The sequence below is a fragment of the Pithys albifrons genome, chromosome 2 (assembly GCF_047495875.1).
Source record: "Pithys albifrons albifrons isolate INPA30051 chromosome 2, PitAlb_v1, whole genome shotgun sequence".
Taxonomy (NCBI): Eukaryota; Metazoa; Chordata; class Aves; order Passeriformes; family Thamnophilidae; genus Pithys; species Pithys albifrons.
The window spans coordinates 31,096,384-31,117,624 of NC_092459.1; the positions used below are offsets into that span (position 1 = coordinate 31,096,384).

Below are 21,241 nucleotides of genomic sequence, written 5' to 3' on the forward strand. Positions count from 1 at the left end.
CCATTTAGAGGTTATTGACTGAACACCTGCTTGGAAAGCAGAACACAGTATCATCAAAGAGGTTTCTAAGATTGTCTTGGTTTTAATTGTATCTTTCTTTTAGAACTAGAACTGAGCCAACCAGTTTTAAGAGAACTTCACATGTGTAACATAATTGTTCTTGATTTTCAAGTGATAATCTGTGCATGCGCTTACACAATGAGAGAATATTAACAATGTCTAATGCCTGAAACTGAAGTAATTTTTTCTTTGCAGAAATCAGATCATCTTTTCACTTTATTTCTTACCTCTGCCACTTTCAAGTCCATTCTACAATCTCTCTTGGTCGTGGAGCTGCAGGTATATTAGGTTTTCTAAAAGACTTGAAGACCATTTTACCATTCTACACCGAGTTCATCAGTTGAGGACCTTTATTCAGTTTATAAATGTTGTTGAACATTATAAATGTTGAAGGCTTGTGGCCTTCCTCATTCAAATGCTGTCTGGTTTGTGGCAGTAGCTCAGGTGTCTAAGAAAGCGTCTTCCACCACCCTTGTTCCTGCTACAAGGTCCCTCTCTTACTCTATGTCGCGTAGTGAGAGAATGAATTTGGGAGGTGGGGTTGACTTTGGTGTTTGCTAGAGCTCTGCTGCCTCAGGACTAGCTGAAGACACCACATGTGCCAAACGTGAGGCTGGCTGGCATCTCACTGCCCCAGTGAAAGCCTCTGTGTTTTGTGGTCTCACCGCAGTATGTACATTTGAGTTCTGGTGCCTACACACCTTGCTGTCATACCATACACAGTATGCAAGTCATCACTTGTCCCTTAATGACTTCTGGTTTTCAGCCCATACTCTTTCTGCGCTGGTGGATATGTGTAGAGGGACGTCAGTTCTTCAGCTTCTGCACCTCAAGGCTCTTCTTGCGACCATATCTTGTTTTTGCTTGAGGCTCAGCATCTTGGTTTGTTTTGCAGCTCAGGATCTTAATGCAGTAAGGAGCTACAGGAATTAAGAGTTTAAATATTTTCTGATGTGACATATTTAAGGACACAGCAAAATTGCTCCTGACCAGATATTTCATTACTTATAGGAAGGCATTGTAAAATTTTGTGATTAGTTTGCAGACACTAAATTTTCGTATTTCTTGTTCAAATATAGTTATAGTCAAATTTTCTTGAAGTTACTGTTTAAAGATTCTTATTAGTGTGAGGCAGGACTAATTCTATTTGGTTTTTTTTTCTCTGTACTTGATAACCAAATGGCAAGAACGTCAAGATTGCTTTCTTATTTAAGTAATAGGTAAGTACAAAGTTAGCTTCTTTCAAGAAATAATTTAGAAGCTATTTCTAGACCTTTTGAGGGAGATAATGAGAATCTCCAGGTGGGTTATTTTTTTTTAAAGGTAACTGCCACCTCTCCAAATGACTAGAATATATAAATGAGTAAATATTTTTAAAGCATTTTGTATTACTTGTTTAACTGGAAATATGCTGATATTTGGGACTGTAACATGGTTTTCTGGAAGCTCAGCATGGGACAGGAGTTTGAACCTAAGCATAAATGCAACATTGTCTCCTACTGGAAGAAGTGTTTCTTTGAGTATGATATCTCTTTTATTTGAGAACTGCTTCCTGTGAATGTTATTGTACTATCCTTCCTTTTTTCTTCTCTTTTCCTCTCCTTTCTTTCATCTCTGTTATTATTTTTCCTTCCACAAGAGAATCAGCGAACATACATATGTTTTTTTCCACATAGTTTTTGCTTTATTCTTTTGACTTCTGGCATTACATCCTCATGAACAATTTTCATGTTGCCCCATGAGATTAACTACAGGAATAAAATACTCACATAGCTGAACTCATAGTAGATGGATTCCCTAGAAGGGCTTATTTTACTTAAATGGCACTAAAACCCACTTTCTTTTTTTTTTTCTTTTGGAATGTATTTTGCTCAAAACTCTAGGGAGGGAAGACATGAAAGATTGATGCCTGTTCATTTTAGTCAGACCATGGGAATTGTGCTTTTTTTCTTTGCTTGCTTTCCAAGTTTGGGTATACAGAGTGTTTGGAAACAGTGTTGATCTATAAAATGCTAGGCTGGCCTTAAAAGCCTGGCTTTTCCTGCCACCTGGAAACACCAGTTGATGTCCCTACAGTTAGTCCTGTCATTTTCCGTCAGTTGGTACCAATCCTGTGCAATTTCAAATATGTCTGAATGTTAAAGGCATGAAACTCAACAATAAAATAAACCATGTTGGCAGTTTTGATCTCGTAGTAGTGCCCTCATTGGATGATCTGCCATGTTTTCAGGGACTAAAATAATTGTCATAATTCAATTTGAAATTGTGAATTTAATGAAGTCTGTATAAGAAATTTTTGAGTAGTGTTTTCTTGGCACAGAGAACACAGTAGATTGCTGCCTAGGGGTATTTTCTGTGTTAAAAATGCTTTCTTTAACTTGCTGTGAAATATAACATTTATTTCCTCTCAGGCCAAGCAAACTATAAGCTCTTGTATTAATTTAAGAATATAAAGACAGAGGAGTATGGTAATGCTTTGCATCATTGTAGAAAATATGAACTTTATATGCAATATTTGTAAGAGTGAGAGCAGAAGCAGTTTGTGGCTCTGCCCCGATAAGCAGAGCCAGGAGTTCATCAGATGGAGTTCTAGCCTTGCCTCATGGCACTGAGATGTTTACGTGTGTTGGGCTTCTACTTCACTGCTCTTGCTTGTTTTGGCTGTGATCTTTTGGCATAGGTAGCATGTAGAACAGGTGTCTGTTGTCACCTAGTGCAGAGTTTATGCGAAGAGGTACTGACTTAAATGTATTTAATATGTGAAAGGGGATAAGAGATTCTACAGTAGTACATGAAAGTAATCTAATGGTGTGTGTGTGGCTCGGCTTCGTGAACGAAGTTTTGGGAAGGGCTCTCCCCACATGGGTGTGCCCTTCCAGCCTGCGCAGTGGATTTTAGGTGAGGCTCAGCATGAGCAGAACTGGCCCCATCGTTTAAGTCCTGAGGTTCATCTGCCACAGCCGAGCGAGCTTGGACAGTGCCAGTGAAGTCCTCAGGACTAGAACCTACAGCACCCGGCATTTCCCAGGAGGTCTCCCATCCAAGTACTAATCCGGGGCTGACCCTGCTTAGCTTCCGAGATCTGATGGGATCGGATGTCAGGGAGGCATTTAACTGCCTAATCTAATGGTGTGAATGCATAGCATACCTTCTGTAATGTCGTTTGTCTGTCTTTGAGGAAGATGGGATGAAATAGATGGTGACTGGAGAAGCTTTTGATTCTGAATGGTTTTTGTTGTTTAATACAGAAAAAATCAAGTGTGATGTTCTGCTCAACTTTGCCTCTGTTAGAATTCCTTACCTGACTGGGGAGAAAGACTACAAATAAGGGAAAATATCTCTTTTGATGCAAGTATAGCAACAGATCTTCACTGCCTTTTAAAAGCAGTCTGAGTTCTTGAGAATAAAAGTAGTCAAAATGTTTGGGAAATTGACATGCATTTTCTTCCCTACAAATTAATGGGAATATAGATACCCACTTAAATTATTTGTGTTACATCTACTTAAATTATATATGTGAAAAGCTAAAATTCCTGATAGTTTTAAACTCAAAATTACTGTTCATGTTACTGAGAGCATAAAACATCTTTTTCACAAATATACACTACCTTGTGAAAGTTTTGACTTTAATTAAAAAATATTGTCATCATCTTCTGCAGCTCAATTCTAGTAATGGGGAGTCCTTGAGGATCAAGATGCACATATATTAAGTGAATTTTGCCCAGAAGCACCTTCTGTAAGCACGTATTTAGACATTGCACAAATGTAACTTTCACCTTTGCATTTCAGGAAAACCAGAAACCTCTGCTGAAACTCTTCTGGATCGGGAATGTGTAAACTCTGCAACTTACTCAAGCCAACTAGAAGACTCTGGATGTGATGTCTCTAATGACTCTGCATTTGATTCTTTAGGCATAGCTTCAGATTTTCACCAATCTGAACATAATGTCAGCACTTCTAATTGGTGGTTGGAAAGAGTTCCCCCACTGAATCTTTGCCAGACTAGCAAGGAGAAATTTCTAACTGCTCCAGTGCAGTTTTTGCAACATTTGCTTGAAATAAGAAAACTCTCAGAAGGAGGAATTCTTCAGGCAGACTTCTCAGAGCTTGAGAGTGATTCTTTCACCATATGCAATTCAGTGTCTCAGATGCTTGATGCATTGACTGTTTTTTACAACAGTCCTAAATTTCCAGTTTCAGCTTTTCTTACTGAAGCAGTTTGTGTTCTGATCAATTTAATAACTGATACTAAACTATCCAATTATGTTTTGAAGAAATGTTTCAAGAAGCTGGAAGAATTTAAGAAAAATCTAATTCAAATTATTTTAAGAAACAGCAGTGTCAATAGGGTAAGTTTAAAACATCTCCCATCTTTCCTACCCCATTTCGGTATAATGTTGCATTCTCCTAGTTTTATGCACTTTTAAAATATCAGTTTGGTATTACATTTTGACAAGTATTACTCTGATTTTTTTGTGCTTGTTCTTTTTTGAGATATGGACAATAAATACTCTAAAACATTTGGAAAAGTTCTTACTCATGCATGAAGGAAGTTCTATCCTATTCCTGAGTATAGGACTTTTAAGAACTGATAAAAAGGCAGTTTAAAGCAACTTTATAGAAAATATGAGAGAAAAGTACATTGTTTCTTTTGCTGAAAATATATATTTTAGATATTGACAAAGTAATGAATATGCAATTTTTTGTTATTTCTTGAGCACCTAGATAAAATAGGTTGGTTTACTGCCGAAGATCTGTGTCATTCTCTAGATATGTGTTTTAAAATAGATCAGCAAATGAGGGAAGAATTCAGAAACAGTATGTCCTCAGCACAATCAATAAATAGCACCGAGTTGCATTTTGTTTGTATTTATCAGTCTGTGTTGTTCTGTGCATCACCTTGTCAGTTTCCTTGTTCAACAGAGGTATCCCTGGTTCGCCTTCACAAGATGCCCCACAAGTAATGAATTTCATCGCCTGTCTTAGGATTTTTGGTTTTCATTCTGGCTGTTAGAGTAACTTGGAACAGACATGACAGTGGTATTGTTTGCGACTGAGATGTCCCCAAAGATGCAACTACACTATCATTATACTGAATGAAGTCCTTGCTATGGGCAGCTATTGCTTGAATCAAACAGATTGAAAGAGTTTCAAATTGTATAAACCAGTTACTAAGGTGTAATTGTGGAGGTTTCCAGATTTGTAGGGAAACAAGGGAAAAGTTGTGTGTAGTAATAATTGTAATGTCTATAAAGTTTAGTTGAAAAATGCTTTTAGAGATTTAATTTTCTTTAAAGTGAATCAAATGTGGAAATAAATTTGTAGAATTCAGAATTAGTAGTGTAAATTGTATAACTAACTCTGTATGTGCTGTGTACCAGGTACCTCCCAGGGACACTTTATATTTCAGTTTTAATCATCACTGTTTACTCTAGTGGTGATTGAAATATCAAGATTATATGTTTAAAATAAAATTACCATAAATTTCAAGGCTGCTATCTGGAAAGAGTAGCAAACTGTGTGAATTTCAGTTATAGGAAGATGCTGAAATCCCTCCAGTATAAAAATATTAAGAATTTTTTTGTATCTCATCTTACTGCCAAAAAGCATTTGTATAGACAGCCATTGATACAGCTATATAGTCTTTGACACAACTTTCCCTTTACCTTCCTCACCTATAAAACTGTCAAAAACTTTCAAGAAGGACAAAGGGCTGTGAGAAACACCTTCAAAAAGTGAACAAAAAGAGAAGTGGCTGTGGATTACACTTAATGCCTCATCTTCGAAACCAATCTCAGCGTTCTTCAGCGCAAGTTAAATAACTTAAGAAAAATTTAAGACTTGGAAAAGAGATAATTATCTCTACATTAGATGTAAAGGAACAGAAACAGCTGTGGAATTATTTGCTGTAACTGTTGAGTCCTATTGTTTGAGATGTTTCTAATTATAAAGCTTTGGAAGCTGTAGGAACCAGCAAAGACATGTACTCAGAAGTTTTTTTCCTGGATTCAATTGCCCGAAGCTGTGTACTTTGGATACAGATTTTGGCCTGAAACTCCAAATTGACATGAGTATCAAAAGGAAAAAAAAATAAGTCTATCAATTAATGTATATGATGTAAAATAAAATATGATGTTACTTAAAAACTAAAATTATTTACATCAAAAATCTTCAAGTGGAAGTAGCTTCTTGAATTTCCTTTTTAAATTTTCTTCTCTCCCTACATGTTTGGAGAGCAGCTCAGAAGTCTGCACACATCTGTTATATGTACAAACTTTTGAAATAAACCTTCTGGAAATATCTAGAAGGAGCCTCAAGGCACAGCTTCTAAGGGTGAAGCATGAATGTTCAGAGGTTAAACCATCTACTCAAAGGCCTGACTTTGCACCTTCTGCTGGCGTGGTCTTCCATCCCTGTAGGGCTGCCACAGAAAAGCTTATTAGTATCCTGTGTCTAATTCTGGAACAGATGAGCTGTTGCTTTCATGTTGCAAAATGTGTGACAGTCACAGCTGTTCTGGGGAGCAAGCGCTTTGCTCTTTGAGTCTTCAGCACTGAGACCTTTGGAGATTTGTATGGGTGTGTATTGTCTGTCGATGTCAGCAGAACCACCATTGTATTTATGCAGACCAAAGGGTATTATAAAACTCCGTGAGATTGTATTCAGTTTGCAGAGCCACTGACTCTGCCTGTCAGATGGACTCTACTACCTGACAAAATATGGGAAAACATTTCCCATGGAAAACTCTAGTAGTAGTTATGATATGTAATTACAGCTCCTACCAAATTAGTCTCTTCTCCTTCAGAAAGGAAGCACTGGAACCTTTTTTCCTTCATCTGCACATTTGGGATTTGACAGCAGCTGTCTCCATCCACCTCTGCAAGGACATAGCAAGTGTGCATTTCTCCTGCCTTTAGGTGCATCACTGACACTGAAAGGTGCCTGTTCTGTGCTCTTTCTCTGTTGTCCAGCATGTGTTGGAACAGGGGATCATTTCTCCTATACCAGCAAAATGCAGCAGTTGGATTCCCCACTCACTGTGCTGTTTAGAATACCATGTGCATTTTATATTTCTGGTGAAGGTTTTGCACAGCTCACAACAGCAGGGCACTTCAAAGAGGACATCCTGGAGCCTGCCTGGAAGCTGCTGTGCTGAATCTAGGTCACCTCTCGTTTCATGGTGTATGGAATTAGCATTAGAATTCAAATCCATATAACAGAAATTAAGACAGTACACACATGTCATATTTACATCTCTTGTATATACAACTATGAGAAACTTCAAAACAGTTATTGTTAAGGAATCCAGAGTCTCATTTGTTACTTTGGAGATAGAAGAAAAATAGTTTTATCTTTTGCTTCTTTCAGTGCAGTTCAGCTGCGTTCAAAGCTGTCATGGGCAAATACAGTCACAGGATGCTGCATTACGTACATTTCTGTGGTGTGATCACACTAGTTTATCAGCATTGTAGACAGTTCAATTCTCTGAATGTACTTTTAGGTGCACCTGATACTGTAATTCAGAGCGTAGCTAATGCATCCCTTATGTACCAAAACATCCTGGCCTTGACACTGGGTTCTGTACAGAGATCTGTGTCTGTTTCTTGAACCTCTCGTTTTAAGGAATTAATCAAAACACAAACACAGAAGACACTGCGTTTAGAATTCTACAGTGAAGTCGAGCTGTGTTGGGCTCCTGTTCAGCAAATGCTTCTGGCCCATCTCACTCATCTCTTTCAAACAAGACCCAGAAGGAAGAGAGATGTGTTTCAGTTATATGTTGTTGTTTACTTCTTCTCATACTGTTTAAAACATCAATACTGACTTTAAACATGCTGTTAAAAGTCATAAATTGCCTGAGCCATTCAAACAGCACACGCGCGCGCACACACACACACACAAAAAAGTTGTGTGATATTTCCTTTCTCTTTTTCTAACCCCTTTCACTTTTGAAAATTTGCCACCATACCTTTAGGGTAGTTGTTTTGAAGTTATTTAGCATTAACAGCATCTGATTGTACACTGAGACATGAACATAGGCTGTAGGAACTTCTCTTATCCTATTTGGGACTTTACCACCCGTTTTCATTTTTCTCTCATGTCTTTATGTAGGATTTTGCAAGCGCTCAAAATTAATTACTGTTGATATATTTAGCAGAAAAGCAAATGCAAGAGTTCTGAGTAGTAGTTTAATGACCTTATTGGATATTTGTGTGAAAGAGAATTCCCAATTCTTATGAAAATAACAAGTTGAAATGTAGTACAATGAAATGCAGAAAGAAAAATGTTTTACTCTCTTTTGGAATTATATAATTAAATGTGTGGAAGTGTGCTTGTGCAGTTGAAAACAGTACACATTAATCAGAATCATGACTTTGAATCTTTTCTAGGGTGAAATTTGTATGATTCATTAATGATTGATTTTACCTGGAAGACTGTAATCATGGACTTACTTTGATGCTTTAATACATGCAACAGTATGCATTTAATATGTGTTCCAGCTAGTTGTGGGTGAAAATAAATTCCCTCGACTGTGTGTAGATTGCACTGTCTTTTGCCAGCTGCTGCCAGGACAGTATTTAACCCATCAATTTACAAGAGTCTTGCCTGCTTAGGGACAAATAATATTTAAAAGTAGTTATTCATGTTTCTGGTGGTTTTCAGCTGTGAAAAAAGTGGGCATGAGTTTTCCTAAATTAGTAGAGTCCCAAAGGGAATGTCAGGGGTGCAGTTTCATCAACCAAAGAATTTTGCAGATCTAGAGGAAGAACATTTCATTTGTATGAATATTAAAAGGTGTGGCCTGGATTTCAATGGTCTTTAAGGTCTCTTCCAACCCTTATCATTCTATGGTTCTACGAAGGGATAAGGGCAGAGCAAGGGTTTGAGATGAGGCTTACAGAGCACAGAGTTGACATAATATGTATCAAATCCCAAGACCTGAAAATAGGAGAAAGAGTGTCACATGAGCAGGAGGAGAGATAAATGACAACCATCAATTAACAAAGGAAGCAGTGTGACAATAAGGTAAGAAAAGAGAGCTAATGTTAACTGTATTAAAGTGAAGTTTTTCAATTGGTGTTGATGGTTAGGAGTGGAAGTCAGCTTGGACTAAATGAGCAAAGGGCAACGGTGATGTGAAATCAAAGGCAAAAATACTGTTTTGTTTTTCACACTTTACAATTTTAGGATATCCATAATAATTATTTGCCTTAGTCCTGTATTGCCAGATATGCCAGTCACCTGGGGAAGAGAGCTATTACTTGGCACAAAACCAGTAAATTAATGAAACAGAAAGTAAGGTGCAGTTATCGTAGTTGCAGGGTGAATCATGCAACTCATGAGAGAATTAAACTCACAAATTTTGGATACCCATTGTTAAAGAAAAATCTAACATGCTGATAAATAAATAATAAAAGAATAATTTGTAAGTTTTTCATCCTGTTTCCTGTGAAACAGGGCTCATAGGAGTGCACTGTTTTATTTTGCTTTTTTCCTCTATTAGTAACTTTTGATAGCAACTTTTGAAATAACTTGAAAAGTGGTGGAAGGTCAGTAATGTAGGCTTTAAAATTAGTAGCTGGGTGGAAGAGAGACCAAGTTAGTATGCTTGAGGTAAGCAGAACCTTGACATTATATATTCATTTTGGCAACAGCCAGGGCAACAATCCAGACATCCCTTCCCATTTGCTGTCATAGCATTGCTCTCTCTTGCTCTGCATCCTGAAACAAGGGAAGACAGCAGAAATGGGTGTGTGGGAGGAGGGTTAGGGACAGATAATGCAGCACCTGAACAATGAACCAGGCTCCGTTGTTTTCTTGTTTCTAATGGTATGTTTTTTACAATCTAATTTTCTGACTGCTTTTACCTGAGAATCCCTAAAGCTGATGGGTTTTATTTCATCTACACCATTAAGCAAGCCCAAAGGATTAAATGATTTCTATTCCTTTTTAACATTGGGTAGATTGGAGAGCTAAAGATATGCTTTTATCTTTAATGAAACTGCACACTATTTGAAGTATTTTCAGTTTGAATGTTTCCAGAGTTTAATTAGCGATACATGAGCATTGCTCTGCAGTGAAGTTTTGCCTCTGTTTGCTTTTACAAATGTATTGCTTATATACTACAAATTTGTTCTGTACTAATTTAATGCATACAGTCTGTGAGCATTATTTTAACCTTCTTTGTTGTCTCTTATTTTCTTAAAATATACTGAGATCCAGCAAAATACTATGTACAATTCATAATCTTTAATAAATCAGTGTGCTTTTAAAAATTATTAATATTTATGAAATATAATGATAATGCATCTGCTATTATATATTACTATAAACTATTTGTATTATAATGCTATCTTTAATAAGAATATTTATTAAATATCAATAAATTTCCAGGTGGGATGTTTCAGTGGCATTGATATCCATATCTCAAGTACCCTAAGTGGCATCCTTGCAAAATACCTACTTCTCTTAGCTCAGGCTTTAAATTTGAAGATCCCCTGTTATCTGTTATCTAGTCCTACAAAATTCCAACTAGAAAATGGCAATTCTTGCCAAACCAGAAAGGATATGGAAATTTTGTGAAAGATGTTATTTTAGTTAAAACTCAGCAGCTAACATTAATAACTGAACATAAGAATTTGATTGTTTCCCTGTCAAAAAACTTGTAAGCAAATAAAAGAGGGCTTTAAAAAGAGCAATAATAATCTGTATATATTTATTTTGTGTAAATATATACACCTGTACTGTCATCTTTGGGAGAGGTAGCATTAAAAACTATTCTGGATTCTCTAGTTCACTTGCTTGCCAAAGGCAAATTAGCAAATATACTCAATGTTATATTCTGAAAATATAGAACTATAAAATATGCATCCCTTCTTTATTTATTAAAAAAAATAAAAAAGTAAGAGTCTGATTTTAATTTATCTTCAAAACATTTATAGGTACATGTCTTACATTATCCTTTCATATAATTTTAATTGTTCAGAAACCTATTTTTATCTGACCTTCTTTCACATTTCATTCTTATAAAGTACTTGGTGTATATGTTTATGAGTTATTTCAATCTCACAGATTTTCAAAGCTATATGTGTACAATTTATGAATATTGTATCTCTATTTGCCTGAAGATTTGATTCTGAACATGAGACACGTTTGTCTTCTCTAGTTTTCATCTGATATTTGTTTTGGAATTAACATACAGAATGAGATGATTAAGAGCAAAGATTTGTTAAGTTTTATTGTTATGACTGTCTCATGTTGAGTGGATGATAACCAGGCTGATCCAACTGTTTGGTTGCAAGAGGCTGGTAAAAAGGCATTGTGTCAACTGCTGATCAGGCAAATAAGCAGAAATTGTGAATGCAAAGGTGCCTAATGGTTTTACAGTGAATGTTCTCAGTCCACCTCACTGTCCACTGATGGACCCCAAAATTTTGTCAGTTACAATTTTACAGGAGACAGTGTTGAAAACCACGGTGAAATCAAGGTAAATGTTTTCCCTTAATAAATTCACACTGATTGCTGCCTGGATCACCTTCCTGCCTTTCATGTGTTTGGAAATGTTTTCCAGGAGGATTCATCCAAAGCAAACTTGTAAATGGTCAACAAGTATTTTTATTCATATGAAAATAGAACTTTCAGTAATTGCATTTAAGGTCTTACTTTTTGCTTTGAAGGGACTTTTATATATAGAAATGACAATTTGTTCCAGTAGCGTTTTACAAAATAATGTTGTGTACATTTTGTAGAGCAGGATGTTTTATTACAGAATAGCTATGCATGTCAATTTCAGGGAACAAAGAAAATAGATTTTGTTTTTTAAATAAAAAAGACTGTGGCAAAGAAAACCTGAAAAAACAAACTAACATAATTCTTGTAACAGTTCACACCACTCCTGTAGTTTAGGAACTAAACAATGTGAAAATGAATTGTTTGAATTTGAAAATACAGTGTGTCTTCTAGAAGTTAGCATTTATTCCTGATAACTCTATTCATTTCTTCATTTGTCTACCTGTGACAAACAGAATTATTGTATGTGCAGGGTAGTGACCAACTTTCTTTGTCAGCAGATGGGCATGATGACATACGAATGCTGAAAAGCTGTGTCCTTGGGAATTGACACTTTGGGAGGAGTTTGTTACTATAACAGTTTCCTGTGGTGTTAATCTTTTGAGAACGAATATCAGTTTCTCTTAGATCTCATATATATACAATTCACAGAGTTTGAAACTCCAAATTTTTTATCTTGTTTTTTTTTTTTTAAATGTAATATGTAAATCCTATTTGTATTTAGGGTAATTGTGGTAAAAAGACGGAGACATATTTTGACAGACTAAATTTACTGTTATTTCTCTTTAGTTTCAGGCACTGCATTCTATATCACAAACACTGGTCTTGCTAGGAAGAAACAACATACTAAGAAATTCTTTAATATCGCTTCTACTATCAGAAGTACGTCAGTTTGCTGAGCAGCTCTTGCAAGCACACCAGGTAGTATCATCTTTTATTTTGGAGAAGGACCAAAAAATGGTGTTGGGGACTATTTTTGGTGTATCTGTTTGTTTCAGAAGACCTTATAAATGCATTGTCCTATAAATTACACAGGTTCAAGAATTCAGGAGCTGACTTCAACAGTAGATTAATAAGAAAAGTGATATAAAGTAAAAGAAAATTTCTATATGGAAAAGTGAAATTATCAGACTGTATAATAAATAGACTCTATAGGTTTTAAGATCATGTTATATAATTGGGAAAATAGTTGAAATAATTGGGTAGAACACATAGTGTAATGTGCAAATTGTTGACTATACAGAAAGTAAAACTTGGGGATCCAGATGAACACAGAAATAATTATTTCTGTCTCTAGCTCATGTAAAAGTGGAAAGATGGTTGCTTCATTTTATTTCATAGTTAGATTAAATGTTTCACATTATGTTTTTAATTTTCCTCATGCAAAATTATCCAACACATAATATTGTATTTAGTTTATTGCAATAAGTAGGAATTAAAGAGCGGAATAGAACTTCTGGTTAAATTTATTCTTAGGTTAAATTTTTTCAGTAAACTATAGAGTTTACAAAAGAGAGAGGGAGAAAGGGGATGTTCCTTTAACATTTGAAGAAAAGAAGTATGAAATAAAGAGGAATTTCAGAGATTTTTCATATGTTTGCATGTGGTGGTCTGTATTTTATGCAAAGTGTTCAGCTTCACTTGGGATTACAACTTGACTCTACACTATCCTAAAATTATTAATAAAAAGAAAGCGTGCAGCTTTTTACTTGGTGGCAAATAAATTTGATACATACAGAAAATATTCATCATATTTAGTGGTGGCTCAGTTTAACCAAATGTCTTAAGTATTGCTCAAGAACTTTATTATTTTTCTCTCTAGGATATGATATGGTAGTAAGTTTGGACAGCTGGAGAGGGAATATATAATTTCCAATATAAATTTCTAATAAGTTTAATCATATTCTGAAAATGCTTTCAGGAAGGCCAGTTTTGAAATAATTAGGCAAAGAGCTGGATCTTATTTTAAGTCGCTGATAGCATATAAGACATTGATGGCAACAAAAAGTCAACAGACTTTTAGCCCATAGAAGAATAGGGAAGTGTGTGTAATTAGAAACAATAATTGGTTTTTACATTGAAAGAAGTTATTCACTTTCAACATTATTAAATGTCACCTGTTTAACAGAATTAGTCATCTTTTCTGTCAGAGTTTTTGCCAGTGGCAACACAGAACCTTTCAGGGCTCCACAGTCATGCCAAGCTCACACTGAACATTGCACTTTGCTGACTTAGTTACTATAGTCCGACCTTGCCTTTTTTAAGTATTGTATTTGGTGAAGCCTTAGGAGCTGTGTGTCTGTCTGTAGCTTTGTAGGACTTTGAAAAGCTGCAGTTCATGTAGGGAAAGTAACTGAAGTTCTGGTTTGCTTAGGTTGCTGTGAAGCCAGTGTTCCTGGAGTTCGTGCATTCTTAAATGGATTTATTTTCCTTTACAAACCCTTATACATACTGTATGTGATAATATTATGGAAATATGTCATAATTGGACTCTAGCCTCTCATATTTCTGATGGCGTGATTTACAGATCTGCTTCTAAATGTCTCTGGCTTTGTTAGAATTACTTTTGGTAGGTATGGTTCTACAAAGAGTTAAAGTATGTTTTCCTTGTTTTATAATCAAATTTAATGATATGGTATCCATTTGAAATATAGAAAATTACAGCTTAAAAAAATTCTTCATAAACACTTGAATTAGAATTTGCAGAAAGATAATACTTCATATAACCAAATTTCATTAACTGACAAGTATCTTAATTGTGTTTTATTATTTAAGCAACACTGCTGTTAATTGTAAAGATGTTTTGTGTCTTCCATTGCAAATAATCAAATTAGGGGCTCTGAATTTTAATTATGATTAGAGGTGTGCAAATATGTGGTGTTTGTTTTGCTTTGTTTGGTTGGTTTATTGTTGTTGGCAAATGGGAGAAATAAAGAAGTTTTCTGAGGCATTTATTCAGGTTAGCTTGTTGACTTTTGAACATTTGATGGAAAACAGAAATTGAAAAGATAGCTTAGTCATCCAAGCAAATTTCTATGTTTTATTTTTTATAGTAATAATGATTTTTTAAAGTTGAAGATGCTTTTCAACACTGACTTGGATTGAAAACAAATCCTGTTTAATTTTTTAAATGAATCATCTAGATAACTCACCACTTCCATTTAAATGTCCTTCTTAAGACTTCAGCTAAGCTCCAAATAGTTTGTCAAATTTGTGCATTCCAGAATATGGAACTTTATATTCAATGGGAAGTGTGCTCAGCTCAGCCTCCTGTGGGTTTGTAGATACATCCTTTGATAAATATTGAAAATTTTTTACTTTAGAATTCTGACTGATAGAGAGTTTGTGTCCTCTTGGAACAGACTTATCTGTCTATGACCCACAGTTTCAAAGAGCCTTCTATGTCCCTGGCTTTACAAATTAAAAAATAAAGTTGACTATAGGAGAGTGTAGCTAATTAAATAAAACAGAAAAGCACAGAGATTACTCTCAACATTTTTGTATTGTTCTCTATTTAACTAAATGCATTAATCTTACAATATGACAAACTAATGTCAAATATATGAATAATATAATTTTGTATACCATACCTCATTCTGGGATGAATGAGGAGAGGTTTAGGAAAGCCCAGCTTACCAATAGGTGGCTTAGGGGATGGTGCTATCGTCAAAATTTTGGGTTTTTTGATCATGGAGCAAACTCCGTGTTTCCCAGTCTCGTCAAAGCAGATGGGCTTCATTTATCTAGGAAGGGCAAAAGAACAGTAGCCCATAAGTTGGCAGGGTTGGTTAGGAGGGCTTTAAACTAGGTTTGAAGGGGGAAGGGACGGCAACTGGGCTCTCCAGAGATAGGCCTAAGGGCATAGAGCCCGAGTTGAGAATGAAATCAATGGCCCAGCTGAAGTGCATGTACACCAATGCACGCAGTATGGGAAACAAACAAGAGGAGCTGGAAGCCATAGTGCAGCAGGAAAACTATGACATAGTTGCTGTCACAGAAACGTGGTGGGATGACTCACATGACTGGAGTGCTGCTATGGGGAGCTACAAGCTCTTCAGAAAGGACAGACAGGGAAGGAGAGGTGGAGGGTTGGCTTTATATGTTAGAGAGTCTCTTGACTCTGTTGAGTGACAAGGTTGAGTGCCTTTGGGCCAGAATCAGGGGCAAGGCCAACAAGGCTGACACCCTTGTGGGAGTCTGTTACAGACCGCCCAACCAGGATGATGAAGGGGATGAATTGTTCTACAAGCAGCTGGCGGATGTCTCAAAATCTCCAGCCCTTGTTCTTGTGGGTGACTTTAACCTGCAAGATATCTGCTGGGAGCTTCATACTGCAGAGAAGAGGCAGTCAAGGAGGTTCATGGAGTGTATAGAGGACAATTTCCTTCATCAACGGGTAAATGAGCCAACCAGGGGTAAGGCCCTGCTAGACCTACTGTTTACAAACAGAGAGGGGCTGGTAGATGATGTAGTGGTTGGAGGCAGCCTGGGGCATAGTGACCATGAAATAATAGAATTTTCAGTCCTCAGGGATGTAAGGAGATCCACCATTAAAAGCTCTACTCTGGACTTCCAGAGAGCAGATTTTGGCCTATTCAAAGAACTGATTCAGAGCATACACTGGGAAACAACCCTTAAAGGCAAGGGGGTCCAGGAGGGATGGACATGTTTTAAGAGGGAGATTTTGAATGCACAGCAACAGGCTGTCCCAGTGTGCTGAAAGGCCAGCCAGAGGGGAAGACGGCCAGCTTGGTTAAATAGGGAGATTCTGCAAGAAATCAGGGATAAAAAGAAAGTTTACAGACTATGGAAAAAAGGGCTGGCTACTTATGAAGAATTTACAGATAGAGCTAGGTCATGCAGGAAAAAAATTAGGGAAAGAAAAGTGGAATTTGAAGTAAATTTGGCTATTTCAGTTAGGGATAACAAAAAGTCCTTTTATAAATGCATTAATAACAAAAGGAGGGGCAAGGAAAACCTCCATTCTCTGTTGGACTTGGAGGGAAATATAGTTAAGGAAGATGAGGAGACGGCTGAGGTACTTAACACCTACTTTGCCTCAGTTTTCACCAGTAAGACAGGTGGCCCTCAAGACAACTGGCCTCTGGAGCTGGTAGACAGGGAGAGGGAGCTGAATACCCCTCCTGTATTTCAGGAGGAAATAGTGACCAACTTACTGAGCCAGCTGGATCCTAACAAGTCTATGGGACCAGATGGGATCCATCCCAGGGTGATGAAGGAGCTGGCAGAAGAGCTTGCCAAATCGCTCTCCATCATCTTCCAACAGTCCTGGCTCTCTGGGGAGGTCCCAGATGATTGGAGGTTGGCGAATGTCACCCCAATCCACAAAAAGGGCTGCAAGCAGGACCCTGGCAACTACAGGCCTGTCAGCCTGACCTCCGTGCCTGGCAGGGTTATGGAGCAGTTCATCCTGAGTGCAATCACACAGCACCTTCAGGGTGGACAAGGGATTGGACCCAGCCAGCACAGGTTTAGGAGGGGCAGGTCCTGTCTGACCAACCTGATCTCTTTTTACGATCAGGTGACCCACCTGGTGGATGAGGGGAAGGCTGTGGATGTGGTCTATCTGGACTTCAGCAAGGCCTTTGACACTGTCTCCCATAATATACTCCTGGAAAAGCTGGTAGCCCATGGCCTGGACAAGTGTACCCTCTCCTGGATTAAGAGCTGGCTGGAGGGTCGGGCCCAGAGAGTGCTGGTGAACGGAGCTGCATCCAGCTGGCGGCCGGTCACCAGTGGTGTTCCCCAGGGGTCTGTATTGGGTCCAGTGCTGTTTAACATCTTTATTGATGATTTAGATGAGGGGATTGAATCCATCAGCAGCAAATTTGCTGATGACACCAAGCTGGGAGGGAGTGTCGATCTGCTGGAAGGCAGGAGGGCTCTGCAGAGGGATCTGGATAGACTTGAGAGATGGGCTGATTCCAATGGGATGAAGTTCAACAAGGCCAAGTGCCGGGTCCTGCACTTTGGCCACAACAACCCCCTGCAGCGCTCCAGGCTGGGCACAGAGTGGCTGGAGAGCAGCCAGGCAGAAAGGGACCTTGGAGTACTAATTGACAGGAAGCTCAACATGAGCCAACAGTGTGCCCAGGTGGCCAAGAAGGTCAATGGGATCCTGTCCTGTATCAAAAATAGCGTGACCAGCAGGACCAGGGAAGTGATCCTTCCCCCGTACTCTGCATTGGTGAGGCCACACCTTGAGTATTGTGTTCAGTTCTGGGCCCCTCAGTTCAGAAAGGATATTGAGGTGCTGGAGTGAGTCCAGAGAAGAGCAACAAGGCTGGTGAAGGGACTGGAGCACAAGCCCTATGGGGAGAGGCTGAGGGAGCTGGGGTTGTTTAGCCTGGAGAAGAGGAGGCTCAGAGGTGACCTCATCACTGTCTATAACTACCTGAAGGGAAGTTCTAGCCAGGTAGGGGCTGGTCTCTTCTCCCAGGCCCTCAGCAATAGGACAAGGGGGCACGGGCTCAAGCTCTGCCAGGGGAAATTTAAGTTGGATATCAGAAAAAAATTCTTTCCAGAGAGAGTAATCAGGCATTGGAATGGGCTGCCCAGAGAGGTGGTGGATTCACCATCCCTAGAGATTTTTAAACGCAGATTGGACGTGGCGCTGAGTGCCATGATCTAGTAAATGGACTGGAGTTGGACCAAGGGTTGGACTCGATGATCTTGGAGGTCTTTTCCAACCCAATCGATTCTATGATTCTATGATTCTATATTTCCACATGTTAATATAGAAAATAAAATGAGGTAAGGAAAATGTAAAACATCATAGTTATCCTGATTTTCCACCCAGTTAAGTTGAACTTTATAGTAATAAACTCTCAGGCCAGTTAGTAGTTTGCTTTAATTCATTTAGTACTTCATCATGTGCTTAAAGTGAAGCTCATACTTCAGCATTTTGCTGACACCGGGATGCTGACTTCCAGGCAAAAGCATATTAATATAAACTCTATTGGATCCCTTAATTTTTACAGATGTTGGATGTGGACTTTTCAGTTTTATCTATAATAGGAACCTTTCATGCTTCATAAATAGAGTTTATAAGAATATAGTAACTAAACCTTATCTTGCTATGGAATAGAAATCTTCTGGTCCCAAATTGGATTCCTACTGCAGATCACATAAAATTTGAAGATACTAAGATTTCAGAGGGGTATTGTGGAAGATGGATTATTTTTCAAATGTTGAGCTCCTCACCATGATAGCAGATCTTCTGTTATGATAACTGTTTCAAAATAGAGGAACAGAAACGGAAAGCACATATTGGTTTACTGCCCATTTCTAATCCCCCCAGGTATTAATTGCAAGATAATTAAAAACAAGAAAATAGATTTGAAAATAGTGAAAGGAAGACATACTGTGAGGTTTTGGAAAACTATTACTCAGTAATTGCTGATACATAGCTTGTCTAGTATTACATTTTTATATCACATTACTTTCTTTATACATTTTTAAAACTTTAAAATATTTCTATCCCCAAAGCCATACACTGAATAGTTGTGGGTTGGGGTATTTTTGTTGTTTTTTTGTTTTTTTCAAATGAAGACACAAGTCACATGTAATTCTTAATGTTTTATATAAGCGTTACCTCCAAATCCAAATGTAGGTGCTAACTTTCCACCTGAAATGAATGGCACAGTTAGACTTTGACACAGGATATACAGGGTGAGACTCATCCTCTTTAGTTTTTATGTTTGTAGTAGACATTGCTGTTTTGATCTGATTTACTTACTTTCATTTTCCATGATAGCCAAGGAAAGGAAAAAGTAATTTCTTGTCCAACCTGTGTTGTTGTACATAATTATGATAATTGGCCCTAGAGTTGTCTGGTTGTCTTGTCTGGCTGTGAGAAAAGAAACTTACATTAATCAGCTAAAATGTAGATATTTATGTTGTAGTCATCCAAAGTTAAGGGATGAAAATCCCATAATGTCTGTATGAAGATTTTTGGATTGTCTGAGGAGTTATTCCAGGAAAGGCCCGATCCTGCAGGACAGTTTTAACAGGTAGTTATGCAAAATATACCTCTGTCTGTACAGTGAAAAACTTACATAAGTAACATTATTAGATGTTTGTAACAAGTTCTATTTTATTTAAGGCAAATAATAAGTTAGTTCTCAGGTGTTCAGATTCTTTAGATGTACACAAGAAACTGATGATTGATGGTGATTGAGTGTGCAGGATATGTGTATCGGAGCTTCTTTTAAAATGCATTCAGCTATGGTGTGTCTGGTGTGTATACCTCTAAGTAGGAAGCTTTGTTAAATGAGCAGTCTATAAGGCAATTTATTGGAGAAGAAAAAGCAAAGAGGAGCATGGATGCACTGTGATTTTGACCACTTTCCAGGATTTTTGTTGCCATTCAGTACTGCCTAGCAAACAGTATTCCTATGGCTGGAGAGCCTTTTTTTTTCTAGCTGGCAAGTTAGAGGCACTGCAAATGTCATGTCGGACTAGCTCAGCTGGTAGTCAATTCATCAGGGAAAATGGAGTTTTCCTGGAGCTGGGTTCAGCTGGATAACAACAATGTTTAAAGTGCTGTGAGCTGAGCTATTAATGTCAGGGCTTCTGTTATGGTCCACCCCAGAAGATGAGAGTAACCCAGGTTCTTCTTAGTAGATCCCTTGGAGTGGATTAGTGTGAAATGATACTGAATGATTAGTGTTTGTGTAAATATGCATATACATGCATGTAGGGTTTATTTTAGAACAATTTGGTTGTGAAGGAAAGCAGATATGTAGCTGTTTTAGTAGTTTTTATCTATAGTAATATAGCAATATAAAAGCACACAGTAACACTTAAGAAAATGTGTAAGGAAAAGAAAGGATAAAAGTAGAAAGATATACAGTCATCACCCACTGGATCCAGGGATGAGACTTGATAGTTGCAATTTTGATGTCTATTGGTTGAAGTCATGGTGGCAATCCTGTCAAAATGATGGCCTTGATCCATCCGGAGTGGGAGAATTCCCCAGAACTCACAGATTTCCTGAGTTTTATATGCTCAGATTCAAGTGGGAACATCTAGTACCAACCCTGGGGCTGGGATTTTTACACCAGGTGATGTAATACTGTGAGTCATGGACTATTTTGAGAGTCTTTGATCATCTAAGGCATTACAGTATTGCATCATGCAGTTCAGTCCATTGTGGCCCATCAACAGAGATATGGTCAGGCAATGTGTGAATGTCTTGGTGCTTCCCTGGAGGGGAGTTATCAGAGGTAAGTCATTTCTGTAAGGAAGAAGAAACACTACCCTGAGCAGTCACTCTGCGTATTGTTTGCAAAAACTTCTGCTTATTGTTTGAGCCATCAGCATTAACAGGCCAGTCTCTCATGGGAGGGGGAGATGATGGGAATGAGTCTGTGCACTGTGATCTCCTCCCAGCCTTGTTTACTTCTCTTTCAACCTGAAGTGCTTAGACAATAGTACCACCTTATCTCAAGCTCCCATCAGGAGACTTAAGTCACCGTCCACTTCTGTGAAATCCAGGGAAATGTTCAGGTGGAGAGCAGGCTTCAGTGATTTAAACAATGTTTAAGCCATTAACTATTTCAGTCTCTCTCAGCTTGTCTTTGTAAGC

The 21,241-nt window shown here is 37.7% G+C and overlaps 1 protein-coding gene across 1 annotated transcript in view; it reads left to right on the forward strand.

The window, feature by feature from the left end:
* MEI4 (meiotic double-stranded break formation protein 4) overlaps positions 1-21,241 on the forward strand; it is a 65,447-nt gene that overhangs the window by 12,789 nt on the left and 31,417 nt on the right. The window contains exons 3-4 of the mRNA XM_071579895.1: positions 3,850-4,409; positions 12,421-12,552. Of these exons, the coding sequence (XP_071435996.1) occupies positions 3,850-4,409; positions 12,421-12,552 (692 nt within the window). The remainder of the gene's footprint in view (positions 1-3,849; positions 4,410-12,420; positions 12,553-21,241) is intronic.